The sequence below is a fragment of the Uloborus diversus genome, chromosome 3 (genome assembly GCF_026930045.1).
Source record: "Uloborus diversus isolate 005 chromosome 3, Udiv.v.3.1, whole genome shotgun sequence".
In the NCBI taxonomy this organism is placed as follows: Eukaryota; Metazoa; Arthropoda; class Arachnida; order Araneae; family Uloboridae; genus Uloborus; species Uloborus diversus.
In genome coordinates, this window is record NC_072733.1 from 76869750 (window position 1) to 76895430 (window position 25681).

The 25681-nt window shown below is 31.3% G+C and overlaps 1 protein-coding gene across 1 annotated transcript in view; it reads left to right on the forward strand.

The window, feature by feature from the left end:
- Positions 1–25681, forward strand: part of LOC129219462 (serine hydroxymethyltransferase, mitochondrial-like) — a 109009-nt gene that overhangs the window by 12344 nt on the left and 70984 nt on the right. Inside the window, exons 3-6 of the mRNA XM_054853856.1 lie at positions 2644–2723; positions 4299–4499; positions 12766–12847; positions 15532–15654. Of these exons, the coding sequence (XP_054709831.1) occupies positions 2644–2723; positions 4299–4499; positions 12766–12847; positions 15532–15654 (486 nt within the window). The remainder of the gene's footprint in view (positions 1–2643; positions 2724–4298; positions 4500–12765; positions 12848–15531; positions 15655–25681) is intronic.

A 25681-nucleotide genomic window follows, 5' to 3' on the forward strand; every position in this document is an offset into this window, starting at 1 on the left:
TCCCAAACATTTGAGATTTGCGATGCTATACTGGCTAATGAAAAAATAATGCAAATACTATAAAGGTCCCGGTCCCAAGCATTAGGGATTTGCGATGCTATACTGTATTTCTCATTGCTAATGAAAAAGTAATGCAAATACTTCACTATGATCATAAAAACTCATGACAAAAGCTTGTACAATTTGAAAAAATACACTTGCACGCATTAGTTTTAAACCCTTGTTAGCTGCTATATTTTCCCCCAAAAGGTGCAATTTCCTAGGAGTGTTAAGTGGTGTAAGTCGCAAAATGCTGCATTTCGTATCTTGGTGGATATTGGTCATACTAATGTCAGCTTTTTTTTTTTTTTTTTTGTGTTCAAATTGTTTTTTCTTGGTTGTGATTTACTTAAATGCAATGTAGGGGACTAGTGGACCATATAAAAAGGTAAATAAGTGTATAAGGTATTATTTACAGGCTTTGATCATTAGTAATGCAGAAAATGTTCTTGATCTGGGTGTCTTATTAAATCAGGATTTCAAATTTAGTCAGCAGTGCAACATTGGAAGTAGCAAAGCCAACAGAATATTTGGATTTCTCAATTGATCTATCTATAATGAATCTAAGAAAATTATTCTGCCTTTATATAGAAGTTTGGTAAGACCTCAGTTGGAGTATGCTGTTCAGTTTTAATATCCTTACCTCAGGAAAGATATTTCTTTATTGGAAAGAGTTCAAAGAAGGGCTATTAGACTAGTATGGGAACTTTCAGATTTAGGATGTGAAACCAGACAGAAAGGGCACAATATGTATGGAGTAATGGAGATTTAGAGGAGATATGATTCAGTGCTTTAAATTTTTCAAAATCAAAGATGTTAATGGGTTACTTTTTTGCGCTGAAAGCAGGACAAGAGGTCATTTTTTTAAGCTATTCATATTTCAAACTAACCTGGAAAATAGGAACAATTACTATTTTAGTAGGGTTGTGTGCACTTAAAACAGCTTACCAGAAGAGAATGTAATGATCAAGGAGGTGGATAGCTTTAAGAGAGCCATTGATCTTCATCGGAGCAAATAAAGTAACAAGGACCAGCATAGCTGGGCCCAGAGCCTGTTGCTGGTCATCATATTTGTATTTTATTTATTTGTATATTTCTTATTTTTCACTTTTTTTTTCATTTTAGAATTTTAATATTTCAACTTTGCATTTTATTTCTACAATTTTTGCAAATGAAGACTAACGGATGTGGAATAGAGAGTGGTTGTAGGTTGTGGATAATAGAGGTCTTGCTGTGTTAAAACTTAATTAAAAGTGTCTTCTGGCTACTTGTTACTGAATAAAAGTTTGAATTTTCAAGTCCATATTTAGATATACAGATACGGAAAAAACTTTCTTTTTTTTTTTAAATGCCTCTAAAATCTGTTAAACTGAAAAGTGGAAGCTTTTTTCAAGGAAAGTAGTCCTTAATCTTACGATCAGCAGTAAACAAAATCAAAAATTTTGAAATTGGCATATTAGAAAATAATACAAATTAATTTACAGTAGAACCTCTTAATAAGGGACACTAATGGGACCAGACATTTTGTCCCTTAAATAGAGGTGTCCCTTCTTCGGAGGTATTTCAGTTTATGCATGCAATGTGTTAAGTCAGTATAATTTTTTTTATGAACTTAGACTATTAACAGTTAAGGTTAAATATTATACATTTTTCATATACAACAAAATAAAATTCACACTTAATAATTTTTTTTTTAAGTTTTTGTTATTTTATTATAATTATAATTAAGTCAAAAATTTGGTAATTCCAAAATTTTGCAGCATACAGCAATTATTATGAAGTATTTCATTACATGAATTTGCTTCATGTCACATAATTTACTATGCAAGACATTGTGAATTACAATTAGTTTTATTATATAAAAAGCTAGGCAGTTTTACCCTCTCCTTTGGCCCTGAGCCTACTTGAATAAATATCTTGATGGGCAAATCGTGCATGTAACTTTCAGCAAGACTTTTACAATATATACTTGTTTCTTTAAATTATGCTAATGTTAAACTCTCCTCCATTAATTTTTAGAGCAAAAGTGAAACTTGAATTCCTGTAAATTCACTCTTTCTTATGCACTTGTACATAATTTTTTGTAATTTTTTTCTCTGTGACTGTCCCTTAGATAGTGTCCCTTAATTAGAGGCAAATACATGGAGGTCCCTATTCAAACTGACTGGGACCAGGAAAAATGTCCCTTAATTAGAGGTGTCCCTTATTCGGAGGTGTCCCTTAATAGAGGTTCTACTGTATTATTCTTTCCCCAAATAGGTTATGCAAGAAAAATTGAACTGATATTTTCAAATGGTGTATATAGTTTAAAAGTGAAAATCATTATCTTAAAAAAAAAAGAAAAAAAACTTTAAAATTTTGTGTTTAGTTTTAACTGTTTTAAAATTTTGTCAAAAATCACAAGTAAGAAATAGCACCCCAGTTGCCATCTTTGGCGGGCTGTATCTCAGGCCAAGAATTTTTTTGGGAAAAACAAGAATGTACCTCTAATTTATTATTTACGGGAAATTTTCCTTGTTAAAGGTTTTAGCTTTAGTGGAATAGAAATTCAATTTGGTGTTGGCATACACAATGCAAAATAGTGAAATAATATTTTAATTTCAGAATTTTGCTAGTCGATCTTGTCTTGAAGCATTAGGATCTTGTCTTAATAACAAATATTCAGAAGGATATCCAGGTTTGAGGTAAGATTGTAAGATTAATTTTTAATACAAATCTGCTGTGCATTTTAAATATTAAACCTATTTTATCAATGTTAGGTGATATATAATTTTAATGACTTTACTAAATACTTTTTACAAAAATTTATAGTATATGTTTTTAAAATCGGCATTTCAAAGCCAAATAGCTTTCCCACTCTCCATCCTTTTCCCCTTCTGATTGTCATGGTTGCAGAACTATGAACTTTTACCTACACTGCTGCTGCTGCAAATGTTAAGTATTGCCAAAGCAACTTGGGGAGAAAGTTCAAAATGACCATGACAACCAGAAGGAAAAAATGGTGGCTAGTGGCAAAAGTATTTGACCTTGTTACGCAAATTCTAAATGTATGGACTATAAGAATTTAAAAACATTGCAAAATGGTGTGTTTTGACTATTCACAGTGTTAAATTTCCATGAAGATAGAGTAGGTCACCAACACACTGCAAATTTTACTTTTCAAACATTTTTCTTCCTGAGAACAAAATATCGGTAAAATAAGATTTTCTCTGCAGTAGCTTTTTTTTTCTTGCAATAAAATATTTATTTTTATCCATATTATGAAAATGAAAGTTTCAATTACAAACAGTAAATTACTTGGCTTTTGAGAAAGGTCTTTAAAAAAAAAATATTGAATGGAATCATGATTTTTCCATTAAATAAAAGTCCATTGAAATAAATAAATAAATAAAATGAGATACTGTAGTAAAGTTTGTTTTACAATGTCAGTCTTTGACAGAGCCCTGCCTTTTTTTTTTTTTGTTTTTGAAACTTCCTCCATTCATGAGTGTCTTATTAATAACAGTTAAAATTCTACCCAGTTATTGATTTATGTTGACCAAGCATTAATAACAGCTAAAATTCTGTCCAGTTATTGATTTATGTTAACCAAGAGTTAATGTTTACATAGCTGTTTCAAACCACATTTGTTTGCTGCTCTAGAATTAAAGTTTTTTTTTTTTTTTTTTTTTTTGCTCTGAAAGGTGCTTTAATACACTTAAAAGCTATTACGGTCCTTGAGTGTGATGTTGCGCAGTTGACTATTATTGTAGAGACCAACAAATATTATCTAACCTTTGGAGCCAGAAAAAGTTTTTTGATGCCAGACAAAAAAATTCTCAAGAGTTTATAGAAAAATTCAGTGTAATATGACTTCTAAAAGGAATAGACACCAAGATTTTGTTTTTAGTTTACCAGGCAATTTTAAAAATATATGTGCATGTATTTTGGTGTTTTCCTATACTATAAATGTATTGAGTATATGTCCTTTGCCTTGCCCCCCTTCCCCCGGAAGACTTAAGAAATTACATTGCATTTGGAAAATTATATTATATTTCCTCCTTATTTACCAATAGTCCTTTTACCTATAATGTTAATAATTTTCACCTATGCCAAATTTCTGATAAAGAGTCCTTTATTTGTCCCTTTACTGCACTTTAGGTAATTTTTGTTTCAACCCTAGGGAGGAAATCCCTGAAATCCTGATTGGTTTCTATATATGATTTAAACTTTTTAAGATTTGAGTGTGTTCTATGATTTGAAAAAATATTTATTTTTAGATATTATGGAGGGACTGAAGTAATTGATAAAATTGAGTTACTCTGTCAGGAAAGAGCCCTTAAAGCCTTTAGACTTGATCCAGAAAACTGGGGTGTTAATGTGCAACCTTATTCTGGATCTCCAGCAAATTTTGCTGCATATACTGCACTTTTGAAGCCTCATGACAGGTTAATGGGACTAGATTTGCCAGATGGTGGTCAGTGAGTATTTTATATGTTTGATAGATGCTCATAATTTTTTATGAATCTCTTTAAAACTTCTCATATTCAATTGCTTTGTAGTAAAGATTTTGATCATGTGCACTTAACTTGAACCAAAAATATATGTTTAGAATTAGATTTCTTATTCTTAGTAAAGTATTTCAGCCACACCAAATTATATTATGATTTTATAGTGAAATGAATGATATATTATGTTTTTAGGAGGCTTGATTGTATTCAGGTTTTGACTGGAATCTCAGTATTATTATTATTATTTTGCTTCTCACAAAAAATCCGGTTTCACTTGTTATGCTTTTATCTTCCTACTTCAAGAGCATGGTTTTTTCCCCTCTCTTTTTAACTTGCTTCAAATTTTCAACGATTATATTGGTAGATATTAATGATATTCATTGTGTAAAAGAGTTAAAATACAATTTAAAAATTATTCAAATTAATAATGTCTTTCATTTGCTGGGTTTTTTTATATTTTGATTCCTTCATTTAAGATCTCTTTGTATCCGATTTGGGAATAAGATTTTCTCATATTTGATGTTTACTATGCTTCATTACAAGGCAAATTAATGTTGAAAAAATATATATGTATATTTATATTAAAATTATAAATCAATAATTTTGCTATCAAAACTCCTTTTTCTTAAGAGTCAAATGAAGGGCTCAGTGGATAAAGGTGCAGGGGTCTGTCCAGGATTTTTCACAGGGTCCGTTTTTTGTGAAAAATCAAATAATTTTGTGAAAAGTCAATTAATTTTGTGAAAAATCAAATTTTTTTTCTTTTTTTGTAAAAACGAAAGTTAAGACTCTTGAGATGGTGGAAACTGCATCATTGACACTTAAAGTTGAGTGTTTTCTCTCTTTTCTGTTGAGAATACATTCTTGAATGTTTTTCTAGTATTTGGGGAGGGGGGGGGGAGGCATCGCTCACTGGGAGATGGGCGCCCCTCAAGTATCCATATTTATCAACCATTCTATATCATGTTAAATTATACTTGAAATGTTATTTGTATAGTATTTAAAATAACTGTAAGAAAAAAAATTCAGTCAGGGGTTCAGCATTTAACTTTTTAACCCAAGACACGGTTTAAGAGCATAGAGTTTCATTTAAAACTTATAAACTCCGTGATTTTTACAAAAATAAAAAATATTTTATTTGTTTACCTCTTAGCTAAGCGTACTAAACGTCGAAAATTCGAAAAATCAGATTCCCATAGCGGATGCTAAGAGATTGCAATCCTCAAAGTGAAGGCATCAAAAGTATAAAAAACAGCTTGTAAAATAAATATTTTTGATAAAATTATTTTAGAATTACATTTTTAGAGTCCTATGATAAACATATCATTAATATCTGGACACAGTTGAAGCAAAAAAATAATAATAATAAATAAAATAAAAAATAAACCATCGAAAATGGAATTCCGTTTTAAAAACTTGAAATAAGCTTTGTTACAAAAATAAAGAGACTTTTCATTCATTTGCATCCTAATAAAGCAAAGTTAGCTTGAAAAAAGAAAAAAATATGATTCTCATATCGGATGTAAAAAAAATTGTGTTTTTCAAAATGTAGACATCTATAGAAAAAAAATGGTAAATAAAAGAGTTTATTTAAAGTTAATTATCCTTTTTAGCATCGAAAAACCAAACCCATATAACTTTCTCCCAAAATAACAGTTGAACATTGCACCGCCAGTCGCTAAGTGGCGATAAACAGTTAAACATCGCACCGCGAAACGCTTAGTGGCGATTAGTTAGAATTTGGTAACCCTATCTGAAGCGATCACACCCCCCCCGCCCCCCCCCCCCCATACCATCCTTTGCAGTTCTAAGTTCATTTCGCTGTATATTATTGATTATTAAATCATGAGTGAGGAGAAAAGTGCTTACTACGCCTATTCAGAGAATGTTGACGCTTTTTCAAAGAAGTTTACAACAACACTGCTGCATAAAACAAACTAGCAAAATTATAAACCAAACTGACTTTCAGCTATTAATTTCTTTCAAAGAAACCAATAACAGGCATTATATTTATTTGGCCGTAGTAATTATTTATGGCTTGAAGGAGCATCATAAGAGTGCCGATTTTTTTTTCTTTTGCAAAATTAGCTGATTTTGTATAAGTTGATTCCTCTAATTTAACTTTAAAAAAGGTTCTAAACATTATCGTTTTTATACAGGAAATATGCTGTATTATTTTAATTTGAGATTTGCTCGTTCAATAAACAATTTGTGAAAGATCCGTTTTTGTTTATCAGAATTTTGTGAAGGGTCCGTTTTGGTTGATTGGATTTTTGTGAAAGGTCCGTTTTGGTTGATCGGATTTTTGTGAAGGGTCCGTTAACGGACCCAAATTTGCTCTGGCCAGACCCCTGAGGTGTTAAGTGAGAAATCATTTGTTTTGAGAAAAAATGCAGTCAAAGTTCAAAGGCTAGTATTTTTTATGCAATGGATAAATGTTTCTCTTTTGGTAGCAAATGTTAGTTTTTTGTTTGAAAATCTATTATAAAATCATCAGCTGTGAAAACCATCAATTAATGAGTTTTTTTATCACTTTTATGTAGTTAACACCTTCATCCACTAAACTTCGGATCAAACTTTTCATACCATGTCAATGGATGATGGTAATAAAACACATTAACATCTATCTGAATCATTTTTTTTGAATTATAAATTTAAGAAAACATTGCAATATTCTGGATTTAATAACCAAATAAAGTAAACAAACTTTTTAAGCTTTACTGTCATTTACATATCATTTCCATTTATAACAGTGCTGTAAAACCATTGATGTTCCTCTGGAACAAACTTTTTTTGCTCTTTAAGATTTTGAGCTTTTTCCTTTGTTATAGTTCCTGTTTTACCCATTTTTCTAGGAAGATGAATACTAGTATTTAGTGGACTTGCTATTTTCTTGTTTCGTAGTAAATCTACTCTTTTAAATGGCAAAGAGTTAGTAAAAATGGCAATAAGACAGTTCAAATCAAATAACCAAGTTCTTTGGAACAGAACAGAAATATAAAAGTAACAAAGCAAACATGTATGAATTTTTATGCTTTTTTACACCAACCCGTTTTTTACTCGACTATAACAACTAAATATCGCATTCCCTTTGCGCTCGTTATAAGCAAGTTTGACTGTTTCAGATTATGTTTTTAAAATTTTAATGTCGAAAAGATCCGAAGGAAAGTTGACAGATTCCCTACCTGTAGTAACTAAATGTAGTTTAAAATTGGGTCGATTATACTACAGTTTTTAAATGCTTTCACTGAGCCTCCTCCTTTCTCTAACGTGATCAAAGATAGTTTTGCGTTTTTTAATAGTTCAAAGCCGAAACGTTTTCCTAGAGAGCTCCCGATGCTTCCCTGTTCCATTAGTTTTACTAAGGGTAGCCTAAAATTGCATTCCTAAAACTTCCCATTTCGGAGAATTTCTGCCCCCGACATTCTATTGTAAACAAAGACTAAAATGGAATACAATTTTGAAAAAAAAAATGCGGTTTTTGACATCAACTTTAAAAATATCGCTTGGAAGGAAACTAGAACTCCTTTGGATTCCTTTCTCCTTAGGCCTATATAGATCAACCAGTTTCGAAAAATTTCTTTGGGGATTTTCCTGATTCATCCCTTTTCTCTAGCCCTTCCTATGTTGTCAGTTCAGAAGCTTAAAGATGTACCTTTTCAGACTTATAACCATTAGTATCCTTCTTTGAAGGGTCATAAAAAATGTGTCAATGTTAGCTTTACCTTACGTTTCACAATTTTCTATTTTAGAACTTCAAAACGTATTTAGGAACCTAAAGAAAAATAGCAATTAGCGGTAGTTTAATATCTTTGCTCGACTCGGAAGAATCGAGATTCGGTACTGTTTAATTTAACTTTTTTAATTTGCAGAGGTAGCCCAAAATATTCTTTTGCCGGATGAGCCAAAGTCAGCCAGTCCGCCCCTGAATGCTGATGAATGATATATGACATAATGGGCCTGCAAGAGTAGAACTTCTACTCAGACTTATCTCTAATCTTCCCTTGCAGCCACCAAAAGGTTGGTTTCAACGTGAACGATGCGTAGAAGGCTTGGCTTCACGTAGGTGGTTTGTATTGTGAGGTGACCAGCTACCGTATTACCCCGCATTATCCGGCATACCAAAAAATTCGAGGTTTATTTTGCAACAAAACAAAAGTAAATTTCTCCATTCAGTTCCAATCAGAAAGCAAACTACTGTAAGAAAAAAATAAATAAATCCCGAAATTAACCTTCGTTCGAAGAGAAAGAAATGTGTATTGCATATAATAAGTACTTGTTATTTATGATAGGTCATTATTAATGGATTTAAATATACGCCAATAAAGTAATCAATTCTGAAGCAATCTTTGTTACTGCGATTTGTTCAAAGTTTTTTTAAATAAATTAGTTTCAGTTCATTTTATAGAGGTAAGTTTAATTTTTATTTATTAACTAGCTATGGTGAATTCTTTAGCACTGGTTTAGGGGCAGTAACTTACTGCTTAACTGTTTGCTTACTTAGTTTTAATTTAATTGTTATAAAATTATTCGTTATTAAACAATAATTTTCTTGTTAAAATAACAAATGACTTTATGTATCACAAACAATACATATTCCCAAAACAATTGACTAGAACCCCCCCCCCCCCCCTGAAACATTCATAGGAAAAATTCAAAACAAGTTTTGTTTAAAATTCTAAATATTTTCAAAGTGACTAGCTATCTAGTCCCGCCTTGAGTTCATGCCAAAATATGAAAACTCCTGGTAAAATAACATTAAAATAAAGTCATACCACAGGATAATTCATTCTTAAAAGATGGCACACCTATAACACATGAAGGCACCTACCCGCATTCAGATATCATGACGAGTTGATACTACCACATCCCTTGGGGACGGCAGTCATGCCTTTTCCTCAGTAGGCCTGTCAATTTTTAGACACTAGGGACTGTTCCATCCGTTGAAGAACCCTACTGAATGAACATCCAGCCGGGCTAGACTCCCGGACTCCGTCTTGTCCTCAGGTGGTATCCTCCGTTTTGGACTGACATCCGATTTGACTAACACGAGCCTTCAAACGGCCCTATTCAGCCCATCTTCGGCAAACATCAACTTCAATCATTAAACAACCTTCAAGAACACTCAAGGTTAACTTCAGAACAAGCCTGCATTTTTAGCAGGATTAAAACAAAACTTTTCTTACATTTCTCAAACTAAAACCACGTCCTCAGCGTGGAAAATTTAGATCGGAGCCATCGCTCCCAGGTGCAAATCTTAGCACCAAAACAACAGGCCAACAGCTGCCGTGGCACCAGAAACAGCAAAGAGCTGAGATGAAAACATAAGAGAGTAAGTGATTGATTGACTTCACTCTTTATACATTTACCTTCCAACTACGCAATGGCATGACTCAATATAAGTTAATGCATAAATTAGTTGTCAGAACAACTCAACACAGTTAAAATTTTAAACTGTAAAACTTTAAAATAGTTTCCAACATGCATTTAGCAAAAAGTTATTCATCACTTATGCCCATTATGTCATCCTATCGCGAAGGTAAACAACATGTGAATCTTGTTGGAATTTTAACTCAGGGGAACAATTTCTCGGCAGTTAACGGGATAATTTTCACAAAGTTCAAAAATGAAGGAAGTAAGTTGTAAAACTTTTCAAAAAACCTTCTAAAGCTTTAGGAATTGTCTTCAAAAACCAAAAATATGTTATTTTTCTAACAGAAAATGACTCCCGAATTTTGCGGCATGCCGGATAATGCAGGGTAATACAGTATTTGTGTGTCACTAACATCATGCCATGGGAGGGACTGTTTGCAATCGACGCAGCAACATGTCAACTGGATTTCTGATTGATGAAGGTCTGTTCTCTGTACTGTAGATTCCATTTTTAGTCTAGAAAGGGATAGGATATGTTATTTGATATAGAGAAGACTTTGAATTGATAGAACAGTGAGTAGTCAGGTTTATAGAGATGATACCTTTGATGCTTATGTGCACCTGTATGCCGGGGCTATTGGTGATAATTTCCTGTGACAGTACGACAATGCAAGACCACATAGGGCTCGCATTATAGATGATTATCTTCTACAGGCAACAATTTTGCACATGGAGTAGCCAGCTCAATCCTCGGACTTGAATCCAACTGAGTATGTTTGGGGGTGTTTTATGGAGACGTCTACTGCTTTCAATGCACCCCTTCAAACCCTTGTCACAATTGCAACTGCTTTGAAAGAGCAATGATTCTTGCTTCCTATTGAACTGATTGACTGCATATAATTGCCAGCATCACACATAGCTGTGTGTGCTGTATTGCTTCTAGAGGGGATCATATTCTATATTGAAGATACTTTCCTATATCAAGCTGACATCTTCGATTTCTTCATTTCATTCATGTTCTAATTTCTGTACTACCAAAATTGTCTGGTAATTTCTTTTTATGTTATTTTCTACCTTACTATGTGTTGTATATAGTGAGTAAGTTTCATAAAATTCTTCTAGTAACTTTTTGCGTGATCATCATTTTTGTGATTTTTCCTTAATTTATGATAACCATCGTATTTTACCTAAATTCCTTTTTTTTTTTTTGCTATTTTTATTCCTTTGGTACCTTTACTTTGAAAATTGCAATCTCTGCATTTGCTATAGATATAGGAGTGTTCTTCATTTTTGATTTTTACTATGCTTTGTTCAGAGGCAAATAATTAAAATTTCTTTTTATTTGTTTTAAAATCATACTCTAAAAGTTAAAGCAAAATTCTCTGTGAACGATCCCTAACGATTCTTTGGCTATCCAAAAATTATAGAAGTTCAGCCCATTAGAACGCTGATATCTTCTTAAATTTTGGAATTTTTTTTTTGAATTGCCACATCAACTTGGGTTTTAAATTATGAATGTTATAAATTGCTATCTTTAATGTATGCACAGTGAAAAATTAATTGCTTTAAATATTTGTATTTGCCAAATTTTCAACATTTTTATTTTAAATTTTTGTATAATATTCTCTTGTATACTGTAAAATTTTCTGAAACTTTGGTTGGGGGGGGGGGGGGAGGCAAACTCTGTATGTTATGAGCCAAAACCTTCAAATATACTTTTGAAAGAAAGTCTTATATCTTTGTGAATATAAGTGACACTTTCGTGAAAATGTAAAAAGTAACTCTACACATGTAATATTTAAATACTCTAGTATTAAATATTACTACTCTAGTATTTAAATATTAAAGAAAAAACTGCATTAGAAAAAATTTTATGGGATTTTTTTCTTTTTCATCTCTTTGTTCTCATTTTTCATCATTGATGTTAAATAGAAAGCTTTCCTTTTAAAATTTTTCATCAAATTAATAAGTATTGAAATCATTCGTCTTTGAAAATTTTCAACATTTATATTTTTTATAATTGAACATTAAGTTTCTTCCTATATTTTTATTTCTTAATTATTGTACAGTTTCAGTGAAGTAAGAAGTGAGCTGGTTACAAAAAAATAAGACTTGATGTACAAAAAAGTTAGAAGGAAACATTATCCATAAGCTACAAAATAAGTTGTCAAATTCTTGATCTCCTAATAAAACGTTTTTCCCAAATATTTCTTTTTTTTTTTATAAACTTAATGATTATTTTTTAAAAAAATATTAGCTTTATAGTTAAAAAAAATCAGAAAAAAATGTAGAAGCCTAAATCTCTTAGTTGCAGTTTGTGTCTTTCTGCATATATCATTCGTCACAAATACCATTAATCATTTTTCTTTTAAGAGGGAAAAATACATTCGTTTGTCGAAAGAGTTACTGTGTGAAATATAGTTAATATGCTTAAAAACATTAAAAATTTAACATGTAAATTGGATAAATTTTTCTCTAAACTATGAAACAGCAGTTAAACCAAATTGTATAAAAATTGATACATATAGTAAAATTTTTATGCTGACAACAAATTAGGAAATTAAGATCAAATCAGGATATAACTGTAATATTTGAAAGTCATAGTATTCTTCAAAAAATCTTTTTCTTATCTCTTTCTCTTCAGATAAAAGTTTAAGTTTTATATGAGAAACAAAAATTTTTTCTTGAAATGGTTAAATAATATAGCTACATAATCTCTTTTAAAGAAACATTATTCTAACATTTCTATTATATTTCCTCTATTTATAAAAAAATTAAATTCAAGTTTTGTTTTTTATTTATTTGTTAATTTTTCAAAAAAATTAATCCATTTTTATTCATTTGATTATTTGTTTTTTTTAAGTCTCACGCATGGATTTATGAATGATCAGAAAAGAATATCTGCCACTTCGATTTATTTTGAGTCAATGGGTTATAAACTAAACGTAAGTTTATTTTGTTTTGTTGCTTTCTTGTTTCATTGTAATAAAGTAAAGTTGTTTCTCAATAATCTGAAGTGACTGAAATTATGTGTTTTCTGTTTCTTCTCTCTTTCTCTCAATTTTGCAAGCATTAAAAATTTGACACTAGCTGCACAATTATTTATATACTTGGTATCACCATTTTGTTGCTTCTGGTTGCTGTGGTTTGTGGCTAACGAAAAGTGATTGCACTGTCTTGTAACAGGACATAAATTTTATATAATGGCAAATGTGTGAGCAAATAAAACACTCCTCTATTTTTCAAAAATTAAAACAAATCTTGAAAACTTCTAGAAGTGAGAGAAAGTATTCAAAACATTACAAAGGAACTGGAGATAAAGAGATCTGATATTGAAAAGTGGAATGTTGGAGTTTTTAAGAATTGTGTTGAAGAGGCACTTAATGACTTAGACTAAAAAATCATTTGTGAAGTCATAACCAACTGTGGTGCATTATTGACTGCAGTCAAAGGGAAGAGTTTCACTTTCAAGCCATTCATGCACTCTTAAAGAGGACAATGGATCATCACCATGTTGACTTTGGCTAAAATTCTGTACTTGGAATTTCCTCATTTTTTTCTGTAAATTAACATAGGCTTTCATTCGAGTCAACTATGTATGTTTAAATTTTAGAAAAATTTTTTTTTTAAGAAGTCTTAGTAAAAAGTATAAGAAATTTTATAGTTGTCTGGAACATGGATTTTCAATCACTTACAGCATTGATCCTTAGACAGATATGGCCGGTCTTAGATGAATTTCACATGTCCTTATTACAAGTATTTTCCTCATTTAAGAGATATTGTTAATTTTTTTTCCTCCACCATGGCTCAATGTTAAGATCTAAAATCCACAATTTTGCGTCTAAAAGTTGGTAACATTTATGCGTGATTCCATTTGTCAATTCTGATGCCTTGTTTTTCCTTTTAACTCAACTTAGTTTTGTTTAAAATTTTTTGTTTTTCTGTGATTTTTTCCAAAGTTTATTAACTTATGTAATAATTACAATAAGTATGTATCTTAACAATGAAAAGTTATTGTTAGTAAATGATAATGAAAATGTTACTTTACTCAGTTTATGTAGAAGTTCTGTTATACTTAGGCAAGTTGAAAAAAAGAAAAAAAGGTCCTCAGAACATATTAAAATTTTTACTGATCAACTAGGCAAAAAATGTTGAAGAATGTTGGTCTAGGACAGAGGTCAGTAAGTAATTTTAGCTGAGGTTCGGATACCTTTGAAAAATTGTATCGAAATCCAGAAAACCCCCTCGTATTTCTACCCTAATCATTAGACACTTTATCTTGCAATTTTTTTTCAAAATACCAGAAAAAGTTTTAAAAGTGGAGCCTAAAGATATTGTTGCCTACATAAAAATGTTTTAAAATATATTGTGTAATTTATACTTTAAGAAAAGTTTTCGTGATTCACCTTCCGTGGTCCAGACCAGGTCCGCAGTCTCCCAGGTGCCAACTGTCAATCTAGAATAGACCTGAAGCAATTAAGGAATATTTTCTGTACATAGAGGATTGCAATGAAAAAATGTATCACTTCAAAGTTGAAGTATTGTTTTCTTCTTCATAGCTTGTAATTGCATTGTGGCCTCAATCACATAAAACTCAACAAACATTCGCAAATGACTAAATAATAATACTGAATTTAATAGTTCATCTCAGTTAAGAGATATGAGGTGTGGCTATTAAATAACTAGACTGATGCTGCTACAGAAGAACCATGCTTGTGCCAAATCCAAACAACCAACAGCTGTGCAGTGCCTTCTCTTTCAATTGCAGCACCTTCCGTGCTTGTAAAGAGATTAGCCTGGCCATAACCATCGTTTATAAAAGAGGTGTTTGTTTCACTTTGCCTGAAAACATGATAAATGTAATAGTAGAGCAACGAATCGAAGTGAAATTTCACATGAAACTTAGTCAAACCGCTACTGAAACATATCGTTTATTAAAAGAAGTTTATATGTTTATCATGTTTGCAAGTTTTTGAGTGGCTCAAGCGTTTCTCAAGATGGCCGAGAAGACGTTGGAGATGATGACCGTCGGGGTTGCCCTTCCATGTCCAAAATGGATGAAAATATCAAATCCAAATATCGAATAACTCAACATTACTACCGTGAAGCGCTTGCTCAGCTCTGAAAGAGTAAGAGAAAAACTTACCGAATTGTGGAAGAACAAGTTGTGATTTCTCCATCAAGACAATAGGATGGCACATTCCGCATTCTGTCAAGACATTTCTAGCCAAGTACAACATCCCAGTTTTAGACCATCTGCCTTATTCGCCTGACCTGGCACCATGAGACTTTTATCTGTTCCCCAAGGTCAAATCTGCATTAAAAGGAGCAAGATTCCAGTTTGTCGAAGCTGTGAAAGAAAAAACAGCACACGTCATGCTGAAGCTCATAGAACAAGACTTCCAGCTCTGTTTCAAACAATGGAAAATTTGCATGGAGCCTTGTAAGGATAGAGGAGGGGTGTATATTGAAGATGATAAAAACTAAATAAGTAAAAATTTAAAATAAAATGTTTTACAGCAATAGTTTCATTATTTAATAGACACACCTCATACATTGCTTTTGTTTTTTATTTTTAAATTAATTTTGTTTTCATTATTTATTTATAACAATGCTTTTTTTTCATAAGCCTGAATCCGGATTGATTGATTATGACAAGTTAGAAGACATGGCCAAACTTTATCGTCCAAAATTGATTATAGCTGGAACTAGTGCTTATTCTCGATTACTTGACTATAAGCGATTCAGACAGGTAAAGTATACTTGAAATACTTATACGGTAATATTTTTTTTAACTAAGCACAAAAACCAAAAGCAATTTTGCTGAAAAATGATTTTTAAATTTGAACTATCGTTTTCTGTTTTCTCTGCTTATTTAAAAAATACTTACTACTTGTTTTAAAAAACTAATAGGCATTTTGTATTATACTTACTTCACAGTTATTTTAGTCAAACAGGATCAGTGTGATATATACAGACAGACTGTAAACGTTGCCTCATATTCAGGTGTGACTTACAGGTCATGGTTCAAATTGATTAGAAGAACGGACATACTTGCATACAGAATTTTAGATGAGATATATTATTAGTATACCTGTCAACTCTCCCGTTTTTTTTTGCCTGTTTTTCTCCCGGTTTTACATTTAAATATCAATCCCTCCCGTTTTTCTGTAGGATTTTTTTATCATGAATTTTTCGTAATTTATTAAAGTTTTTGTTTTGAAAGTCAAAATTGTTCTTCTAAACGTTAATAGATGGCACTGTCACAACCTCTTGACTTTTTTAAGAACCCCCCCCCCCCCCACCATATATCTGCACAACATTTCAGATGCATGTGGGAAAATGACTTACGCATTTTTTAGCGCATTTTGTGTAGTTGAGTAGCAATCTTTTACCAGCTGTTTCTGGTTTGTTCTTTTTCTGATAATTTCCTCAATTATGCATTTTGAAAAGCCTACTCAGCTGAAATACAAATGTAATTTTATGATCCCTTGTTTCGGGGTTGCCCCAGTCCCCCAAAATGCATTTGAAACAGAAGCTAATGTAGAAGCTAATTGTTTTATGTGAGTTGAACTGCAGTAGGAAACTGTGATGATATTTTTTTTTTCTTTTTGAGTGTAAATTTTATTTTTCCATGTATTTAACATTTTTCATACAACTTGTATTACATATTTATTCAACTATTAACTTCATTAAAATCAAAGTTTAGACGACATAAGTGTGTTAGTACAAATAACATTAATATAAATCGGATTAATGTTTTTTTTTTCGTTTTTTTTAATGAACAAACGTTTTATAAAGCAAATGTCTTTTGCTTGCTTTTTTACAAGCATATTTTCAGAACACTGGGATATTATTTATTTTTGAAATTAAATTTGTCTATTTTGAACTAGAAATGCTAGATAAATCTGTAAATTTTACTCAAGTAATGTCATTTAAATTCTCTTTTCTCCCCTTGAAACTTTGATTAAATCTCCTGTTTTTTATTTTTATTTATTTGTTTATTTTTTGATGGGATTAGCAGATCTGCATTAGTATTTGTCTTTGCTACAAGGTAAGGTACTGTCTGCTCCAGTTTATTGATTAATGTAGATTTTCATTTTAATTGCATTTTGTTGCCTGGTTTCAGAGTGAAAGCAGAAAATGAGGCAATGAATAATGTAACTAAACAAGCTAGCTCTTTAAATGTGTAAGATGACGTAAACATGCTGCGGTTTGGTAATTCTAAAGACTTTTATTTCCCATTCTAGCTGAAGTGAGAATTAGGTGGTCTGTTGTTTTAAAGATTGCTATTCCAGACATGCCAACTGTTCCGTTTTGAGCTGAGTTTCTCCGTTTTCAGTTCAAACTCGGTTGCTCCACGTCAAGTTCACAAAACTCCATTTTCAAACTTGGAGTCACTAAACTTCTATGATCTTGATGTGCACATGTGCAGTTTAGGTTTTGATGACATTATGCTATGAAGGTTTTGCCTAACTACCATTTGCAGGGGTCGCTGTGCACTTTCTTTTCTCCTATTTTTACAGAAGAGTTCCAATTTACCTTTTTACCTGACTGTGCGGGCGCAACACAAAGGAGGGTAATGTGTTTATAAGTTTATGTATGTATGTTTGTTCCTATGTGGTGTTAGGGGCTAAACGCCTTGGGCAATTTTGGTGATTCTTACGTCAATCGATTTGTCTTAACCTTTGGAGTGTCACTAAACACATGACAGTAATCAAAACTCACCATATTAACAACCAGTTGCCATTTTGTCAGTTCGAGATCGTGTCACACGCTACCTGCGTGCGACAAATGCAGGTAGCTTTCGCTGCCTGAATTTTTTGTTTACTCTACTAATTGGGGCCTCAGTGGCCGATTGGTCCAAGCAATTGCTTCTCACACTTGAAGCGATGGGTTCGACTCCCATCCTCTCTCTGGATGTATTTCCCCCTCTTTCTGATGTAAATTCTTTGTGTTGTTTATAGGTATTCTGTATTGTAATAAAAAATATATCATGCATAAAGGAGACAAGGCACTCAGATTGTAGTCCTCATCAAAATAAACCCGTGCAATAAGCACCAGAAGAAAGAAAGTCTAGGGTCTGGTGGGGTAAAGTGGTCATAAAATCGTAGGTTTTCAACTTTAGTGGATAATAAATACAACAAATAATTTAAACACCTCAACTTTTTTTGTTGTTATTTTACATTGCATTATTAAAGAACACAGTACACTGAAGTTTAGAAAAAAAAATATTGATTTAATTAGTTTTATAACACTTTCTTTTCCCTTTGTATTTATGACCACTTTACCCCATGGGGTGGGGGAAAGTGGTCATAGCATGGGGTAAAGTGGTCTATTATGGGTATCTATATCTATGGGTAGTTAAAAATAAATGCAAAACCGCATTAAATAACCCTAATATTTGTATATTTCAGTTATTTTTATGGTTACAAGTATATGCACTAATATATGCGTGTATTCACGAGTATATACGTGTCGTGTAAACATGAGTAATCACGTTCATATATGAGTAGATACCGTGCATACCTGAGTATATACATGTATAGTAGACGTATATACGCATATATGTACAAGTGTACATGTGAGTATATACATAACTGTACATAAATGTATATACGGTTATACACGAGTTAATTCGTGGATGCATCCAGTGCGTGTTTGTACGTGTCTACTCACGTATATACACGTATATATGGAAGCACGAGTATATACGTACGTATACGTGTAAACACAATTATATACCTGAAAAAACGTATATACGTACATTTATGTGTCCGTACATACTCGTCAACCAGTACATATATGTATTCACGAGTATATACGCTTACATACATGTATGCCTACAGAGTGAATCCAAGCTCTTGAGCAAAAATCTAAGGGGTGTGAGAGGTGAGGATAAAAAGCAAAGAATAATAAGGAGTTTATGGTCGTTGACGTGCTACATGCACACAAAGCCAGAAACTGATGGATGCAAAACAGGTCACAAATTTTTTACACAAAGATGATTTTACTCAAAATTTAGTTTTTAAGAAATATTTAGAGCACTTTTTAAAAGTTACGGCCCGTAGTAGTTCTAGTGCACGCATCGCAACAAAGGCGCAGCGACAGATGAAAGTTTTTCAAAAGTCTCGTTATTAAAACAGAGAGTGCTTTGTGATTGCGACGCATGCATTACAGCTGCAAACCGCAAATTTCTTCAATCGCTTTAAAACCTTTCTTACAACCTAAAATGTTGTGCAAAATTGTCTTAGTGTAACAAATTTGTGACCTGTTTTGCATCCATCAGTCTTTGACTTTGCGTGCATGAAGTGCGTCAGCATGTGTTTGTGACCATATGTTCCTTGTGATTCTTGCTTCTTATCCTCCCCTCTAACAACTGGTAAAAATTTTCCCAAGAGTTTAAACTAACCCTGTATACTTGTATGTCATGTGCTTGTATGTAAGTATCTACTCGAGTATGTACGTGTATATACGTGTGTACCTGAGTATATAAGTTTTCGTATACATACGAGTAAAAGCAAGTATATACTTGTATAGTCGAATGTATATCTGCATAGATGAAAAATACCCATATCGCAGATACCCATATACGTTTTTATTGGTGCATTTATGTGAATACGTTTGTATACGTGCCTACACGAGTATGTGCGTATGCATACGTATATACTCGTATATTTAACCCCATTTACGTTAAAAACAATACATAATAAGTGAAATTAATATTTAATTCATATCTGCCTTATACATAACTCTTAAATGACATTAGAAGAACAATATTCGTTAAGCCTAATATTATGACCACTTTACCCCATCTTAGTGAAATTGTTCTAAAAAATGATCTAAAATATATTCAGCTAACTGCTAATGAGTAAGCAATCTTAAGACATGTAGGAAGCTTCCTGTGCCGTCAATATGTTCATAATTCTAGCAAACAAAATTTCCCAAAGAAGTTAAAAGAGGTGTTTAGATTTTTAAAATTTTCATATTTACACAAAATATTTTTTTTACCAAATAAAATTTTGCCAGGTTTGGAAATTTTGTATTCAAAATGTAGTTTCTAACTCCCCGAACCTAAAATAAAATTTTCACATTCATTCGAACATTTATTTCCAAGGTATAGTCATTTATTTGACGTATGACCACTTTACCCCATTGACCACTTTCCCCCACCAGACCCTACTAATTCGATTTTAATCTCTAACATGTTGCATTTGTTTTTGTAGTGATTCAGAGGACTGAGTTTTGCAATGTGTATTCTCTTGATGGGCTTTTTTAGTTTTGGGAAAAAGATTTGACTGATGGGACGTTTCCTTGCTTGCATCATCATGAGTTATACAAGTTTTTTATATAGCTGTGCTGTGGTTGACTTAAGTTCGCGCATTTTTGCTGAAGGTCAAGCACCTGTAGCTTTAAGCCAAGTTAGGTCCCTAGAGGGACAAACTATCAGTAGTTTAGACCACCGCAAGTTACTTAATAAACCTCATGATACAAACTCTCTCAATGAAATGACAAGATTGTGAAATGTACCGTATTATAATCACAATAAACAGTCAATAAAAATTAACTAAAAAGTGTAAAATAAAAAATTATTAAACTAAAACAAAAAATGTATAAGCCCAGCAGTTTAGAATGTTATTAAGTACTACTGAATAACTGCACCATTGAAATAGTTTTATAATCGTGCACATTCCTTTCTGAATCAAGGATCCCCGTAAAATTTGAATGGGCCTCAACTGTTGATGCTTCTATTCTGCTTTTGAATTTATGATTTGTCTTACCTGTGTGTGATTATAAAACTATTTCAATGGTTTTGTTATTCAGTAGTACTTAAAAAATTCTAAACTACTGGGCTTATACATTTTTTTTTTAAGTTTTTTTGTTTTTATGCAGTCAGGTTTTTTTGTTTTTATTTGATAATTTTTTATTTCCCTTTCATTTTATGTCTTTTTTTCCCCTCCTGATCGCATAGTTTTGTTTTAGTTTGTTTTGTTTGTTTTAGTTGAGTTAGTTTAGAGTGTTATTTCAATCCCTCTTATGTTAGTATTTGAAAAGGAATGTTCTTTTCATAAACTTGTCAACATTGAACTTAAGCATCATTTTAAGTTGCTTCCTGTGTTCAAGATTTCAGTCCTTTTGCATTTTGTAAATAGTTTAATAATTTGGGCAGTTGGGAATTTTAAATTTTTGTTACCGAAGATTATTTTTATTTTATTTTCTCTTTTACTATACTCGGTGTTTGCTTTGAACTATCCATAACCTGGGTCTTAGAGACTCATTAAAAAAAATTGGAATCTTTAGTGTGAAAAATGACTCTCCTAAATTTATACAGAAATCCCTAATTTTAAATGAATAATATAAAGATATAATATTTGTACACTTGAAAAGAAAAGAAAAATTCACCACATAGTGATTAAAAAAAAGGTATGAAATAAACTAAATCAATTGCTCTTTCCTCTTACTTTCTGTGATAATCATTATAAAATCATTTTCAAATAATACACTTGCAAAAATTAGTTATGTGAAAAACTGTTTGCTCAGTTAAAATAAGATTATAATACTCAAAGGTGACTTTAAAGTAGGATTCTACGATAAAATACCAAACAAGTGCCTTTGATTATTTCAGCAGTAAGCATCTCTTTCTTGTTTTTTTCTTCCTGGAATTCTTTTCAGATAAAATATACAGAACAGCCATTCTCTCCCCATACCATGAATTATCGTTAGCAAATGCAAAGAAAGAGAAGAAAAAAATTGCAAGCGCTGAAACAAACTGAATTCATAAATCACAATGTCGAAAATAAACCTTTCTTTGATACAAGTACAAAAATTTCACATTTGTAATCTTGTAGTCACATTTGTAATCTTGTTTTTTGGGCTTTATTTCTGAATTTTTCAAGTTCAAATGAAAATAGCATATCAGAAAAAAATGAATTACAAGCTACAGTATGAGGTTATTGTGCCTTTGTATAAAATTCAAGTATTCATATGCAATTTAACAAAACAAAATGTGAAGTTCAGATCTTTGTATTTAGCGCAATTCGGAAAATGTACGTCATTTTTTTTCTCCCATCCTTTTATTGGGGGTGCAAAATAATGATTTTGAATGAAATTGAGATGAATTTTGAAAGAAAGAGTTACATGAATACAAAATAGATAAACTTTTACTGTACAGTGTTCTTACTACTAATCCTGATGGCTGTGTAAAAACCACTTTTACTTTTACTCTTTCTTGGTGTTTTTAGGAATTTCCCTAAAATAAAGTTATGGGACAGTTTTTTTCCAAAATGCAGTACAATGTTGTAATTGAACATGCAGTATTTTGCTCCCTGAGCTCAAAAGGATGGCACTGTAATCTCCTGCCCCATCACTAAAACTCTGTTAACTGGTCAGCAATAAAGTTGTGTTTAAGTAGTAGCTGTTAAAGAGATCTTTTTTATTTCTTTCTTCCATTTTGATTCTTTTTGGTCATTAGAGTGCACAATTAATAAATATATATTTGCCATTTTCCCATTTTTTTTTTCTGGTTCTTTTTGTTTTGGTTTTCTTGGGTCCTCGGGCCTGAATTTGCATGGAAGTTTTGTCCCTATCTGTTGAATTTGCGTAAAAAACCTGCTATAGCAACTAAACACAAACCCTGATAGTGAATGATTTTTTTTTTTTTTTTTTTTTTTGCGGAAACATGCCTACATTGAACACGCAATTCGCAAGAAATTGCTTTCTGTGTATGAGATTTCAATCTTTTTGTATTTTGTTAATATTTTAATATATGTGACAGTTTAAAATTATTTTTCATATATTACCAAAAATGAGCTTTTTTTTTTAGGAAAATAAAGAAGTATTTAAATTTTTTTTATTATTTAATATTTATCAATTAAATATTTTAAGTTTGATTTTAAATTAGCACTTATTACTAGTTTTTTGATAAAATATTAAATTGGAGGCCCTTAATTATACATTTTTGCTATGTGTTTTAACTTCCTGTATGACCTTGAGTATTTTTGCTCTTATTATTACTTTCAGCATGTTGAGAAAGAAATGCTAGTAAAAATTAAGAAATAAATAAATAGTTTTAAAAATAAATTCTTGGTGTAAGCCGTGCATCTCTCAAAAAGTTGCTGTGATGTGCAATTTATACAATAATCTTAGATCTTCAAAATAGTGCTCTTCTTTAGTCTCTGGAAGTTGGTAACCCTGCTAATCATCCTGTTAGGTTTTGATTGGCAGTCAGATAAACATTTTATGCATTTTTTGAACGTTTCTGTTTAGCCTGATCTGCTGTATCTTAATTTAAACTCATGAAACCATCCAGTGGAAAACAATACATTGCATAGAGCCTCTGTTGCAAGTTTTTGCATTGCAGAATAGACGGAGCCATCCTAAGAGCATTTTACTTCATCAGCAGATATTTTACTTTGACTCTAAACTTTCTTAAGTAGTTTGTACACTTTGCAAAGGCTTTTCATTCATGATCTTCATGCATTTAACTTGCTGCATTTACATTATTTTGGTGGTATGGCCGCTCATAGACAGTGAGCAGGAGTTGCAGTGTGGCATGTAATATGGATGCTGTGAGACAGTGAAAGCCGTGCTCAAGAAACAATAAAACGTTCTCATTACAATTATCTGAGCAGTGAAAAGGTTGATGTTAAAATAAGTTAACATAATTTTTTAGCAAAATCAACTCTTTGTATCTGTTGGTTTTCATCAATTTGCTTTCAAATACACATTTTACCCTTCACAGGTAATGGATTTTCTCTTGCTAGAAGTCATTTTTTTAGAAACATTTTTTAGAACTTTGAGTTTATCTTCTGCTCATAGTTGCACCAAACAAAATTTATTTTTCAACTCATTTTGCCCAAAAATCTTTCATTAACAAAATCACCATTTTCAGTTTTTTCTTTCTCTTCTAGTCATTGATACATTTTTAATGAAGATTGAGAGCACGCCAGATCATTAGCTCGCCAACTAGTAAACGACTAATTTTTGAAAAATCTTGCCTATGTAGCATAAACTAAGAGATATTAATGTTAATTTCTCTAAAGTCTATTTATAAAATAATAAGATGCACATTTATTCTTGAAAACAAAGGGAACCTTCTCGTTCAATGTTATGCTCATTAAATAAGTTTTGTGCTACATGATATGCAAATACTTTGTTCAAATAAATATTTATCTGAAATTTTTAAGCAATTATAGAAAAAAATAAAGAAGTTATTCCCTCTTCAATTTCAAAAATCCCACTTAAAATTGATGTCAGAATCGAAGGTTCCAGCTTACTTTTTCTTTAGTGTAAACCCTTGTGTGTTGGATTTTGCTGGAGGACTAGTAAAAAAAATGTACAAATGATACACATTTAAAATGTTTTGTTAATTTGATATTTTTTTTCATGTTACTAGTCACACAGTTTGCATTCAAAGTTTTCACTTATAAGTATTTTCTTCCAATTTAATTTCAAAAATTATGTTTTAAAGATTTAGGGTCTGGTGGGGTAAAGTGATCATAAAATACAGTTTTTCAACTTAGGTAAATAATAAATACAGGAATTTATTTTAAAACTTCAATTGCTTTGTCGTTATTTTATATTATATAAATAAGGAACTCGCTGCTCTGAACTTTCGGAAGAAAAAATTGATTTAAATAGCTTAACAGCGTTTTTTTTTTCATGTTAATGACTTAAGGTGGGGTAAATTGATCATAGTTTCAAAAAAATGATCTAAAGCTGTAATAGATAACCATAATTTTTTAAATGCTTAACACACCTAGTTCTTTGAAGGAATTTATGTTATTTAAATAAATGTTTAATGGTGAACTGTGGTCAAAGGTTCATTCACTAAGAATTTTAATCATATTTCACTCCTGGTTTTCATCAATATCATTAGGAAACATGTGATAATTTGCAATGTTTTATTTCTTTAGGAAGATATTAAAGATAGCATCTGAATAAAGTCGAAACTACCTAAATTACATAATAAGAAATTATTAATTAAAAAACAAAATGGAAAAAAAATGATCAAGCTTTATCTATTTATTCGATCTTTGCAAAGCTTACTGATATAGCAGATGATTTTTTTTTTTTTTTTGGAGAGAGGAAGTTGAGTGGCATAAATTAATCTCCTGGAATAAATTAAGAGCTGTGAATGCAGAAAAAATTCCTTGAATTTTTTTTTTTTTTTTTTTGAAAAATTCTAGGATTACAATCTTGATTTAATTCAATCGATATGCTATATCAAATTTGAACTCAGTTGTATTTAATTCAGTTTACCTTAAAAACTGTAAATGGTTATTAAACTTAATATTTATTTAATATCTGGCTTATAAGTGAAGATTAAATTATTTTAAATGAATTATATATATTAAGCTTAACCTATGACAACTTTACCCCATCTTACTTAACTTGCTCTAAAATATTATGTAAAATGAATCTAGCTAAGCTGTTTGTGCTGATGTGTTCTAGAGGTATCCGAGAAGGTGCCTGCACAACCAATCTGCTAAAAATTTTAATAAACAGAATTTTAGAAAGAAGTTCAAAGAGGTGTTCAGATTTTAAAATGATTCGTATTCACACAAAACGATTTTTTTCACAAAATGAAATACTACCAGAAACAAAATTTTGAATTCAAAATATAGTTCTGAACTGTTAAAATCTAAAATAAAACATTTACCCTCATTCTTTCATTTATTACAAATATGTAGCTCTTTATTTGTGATTTATGTCTACTTTTCCCCACCAGACCCTACAACTCAAACTCTCAAATGTATTCCAAACTTATGAGTTTTGTA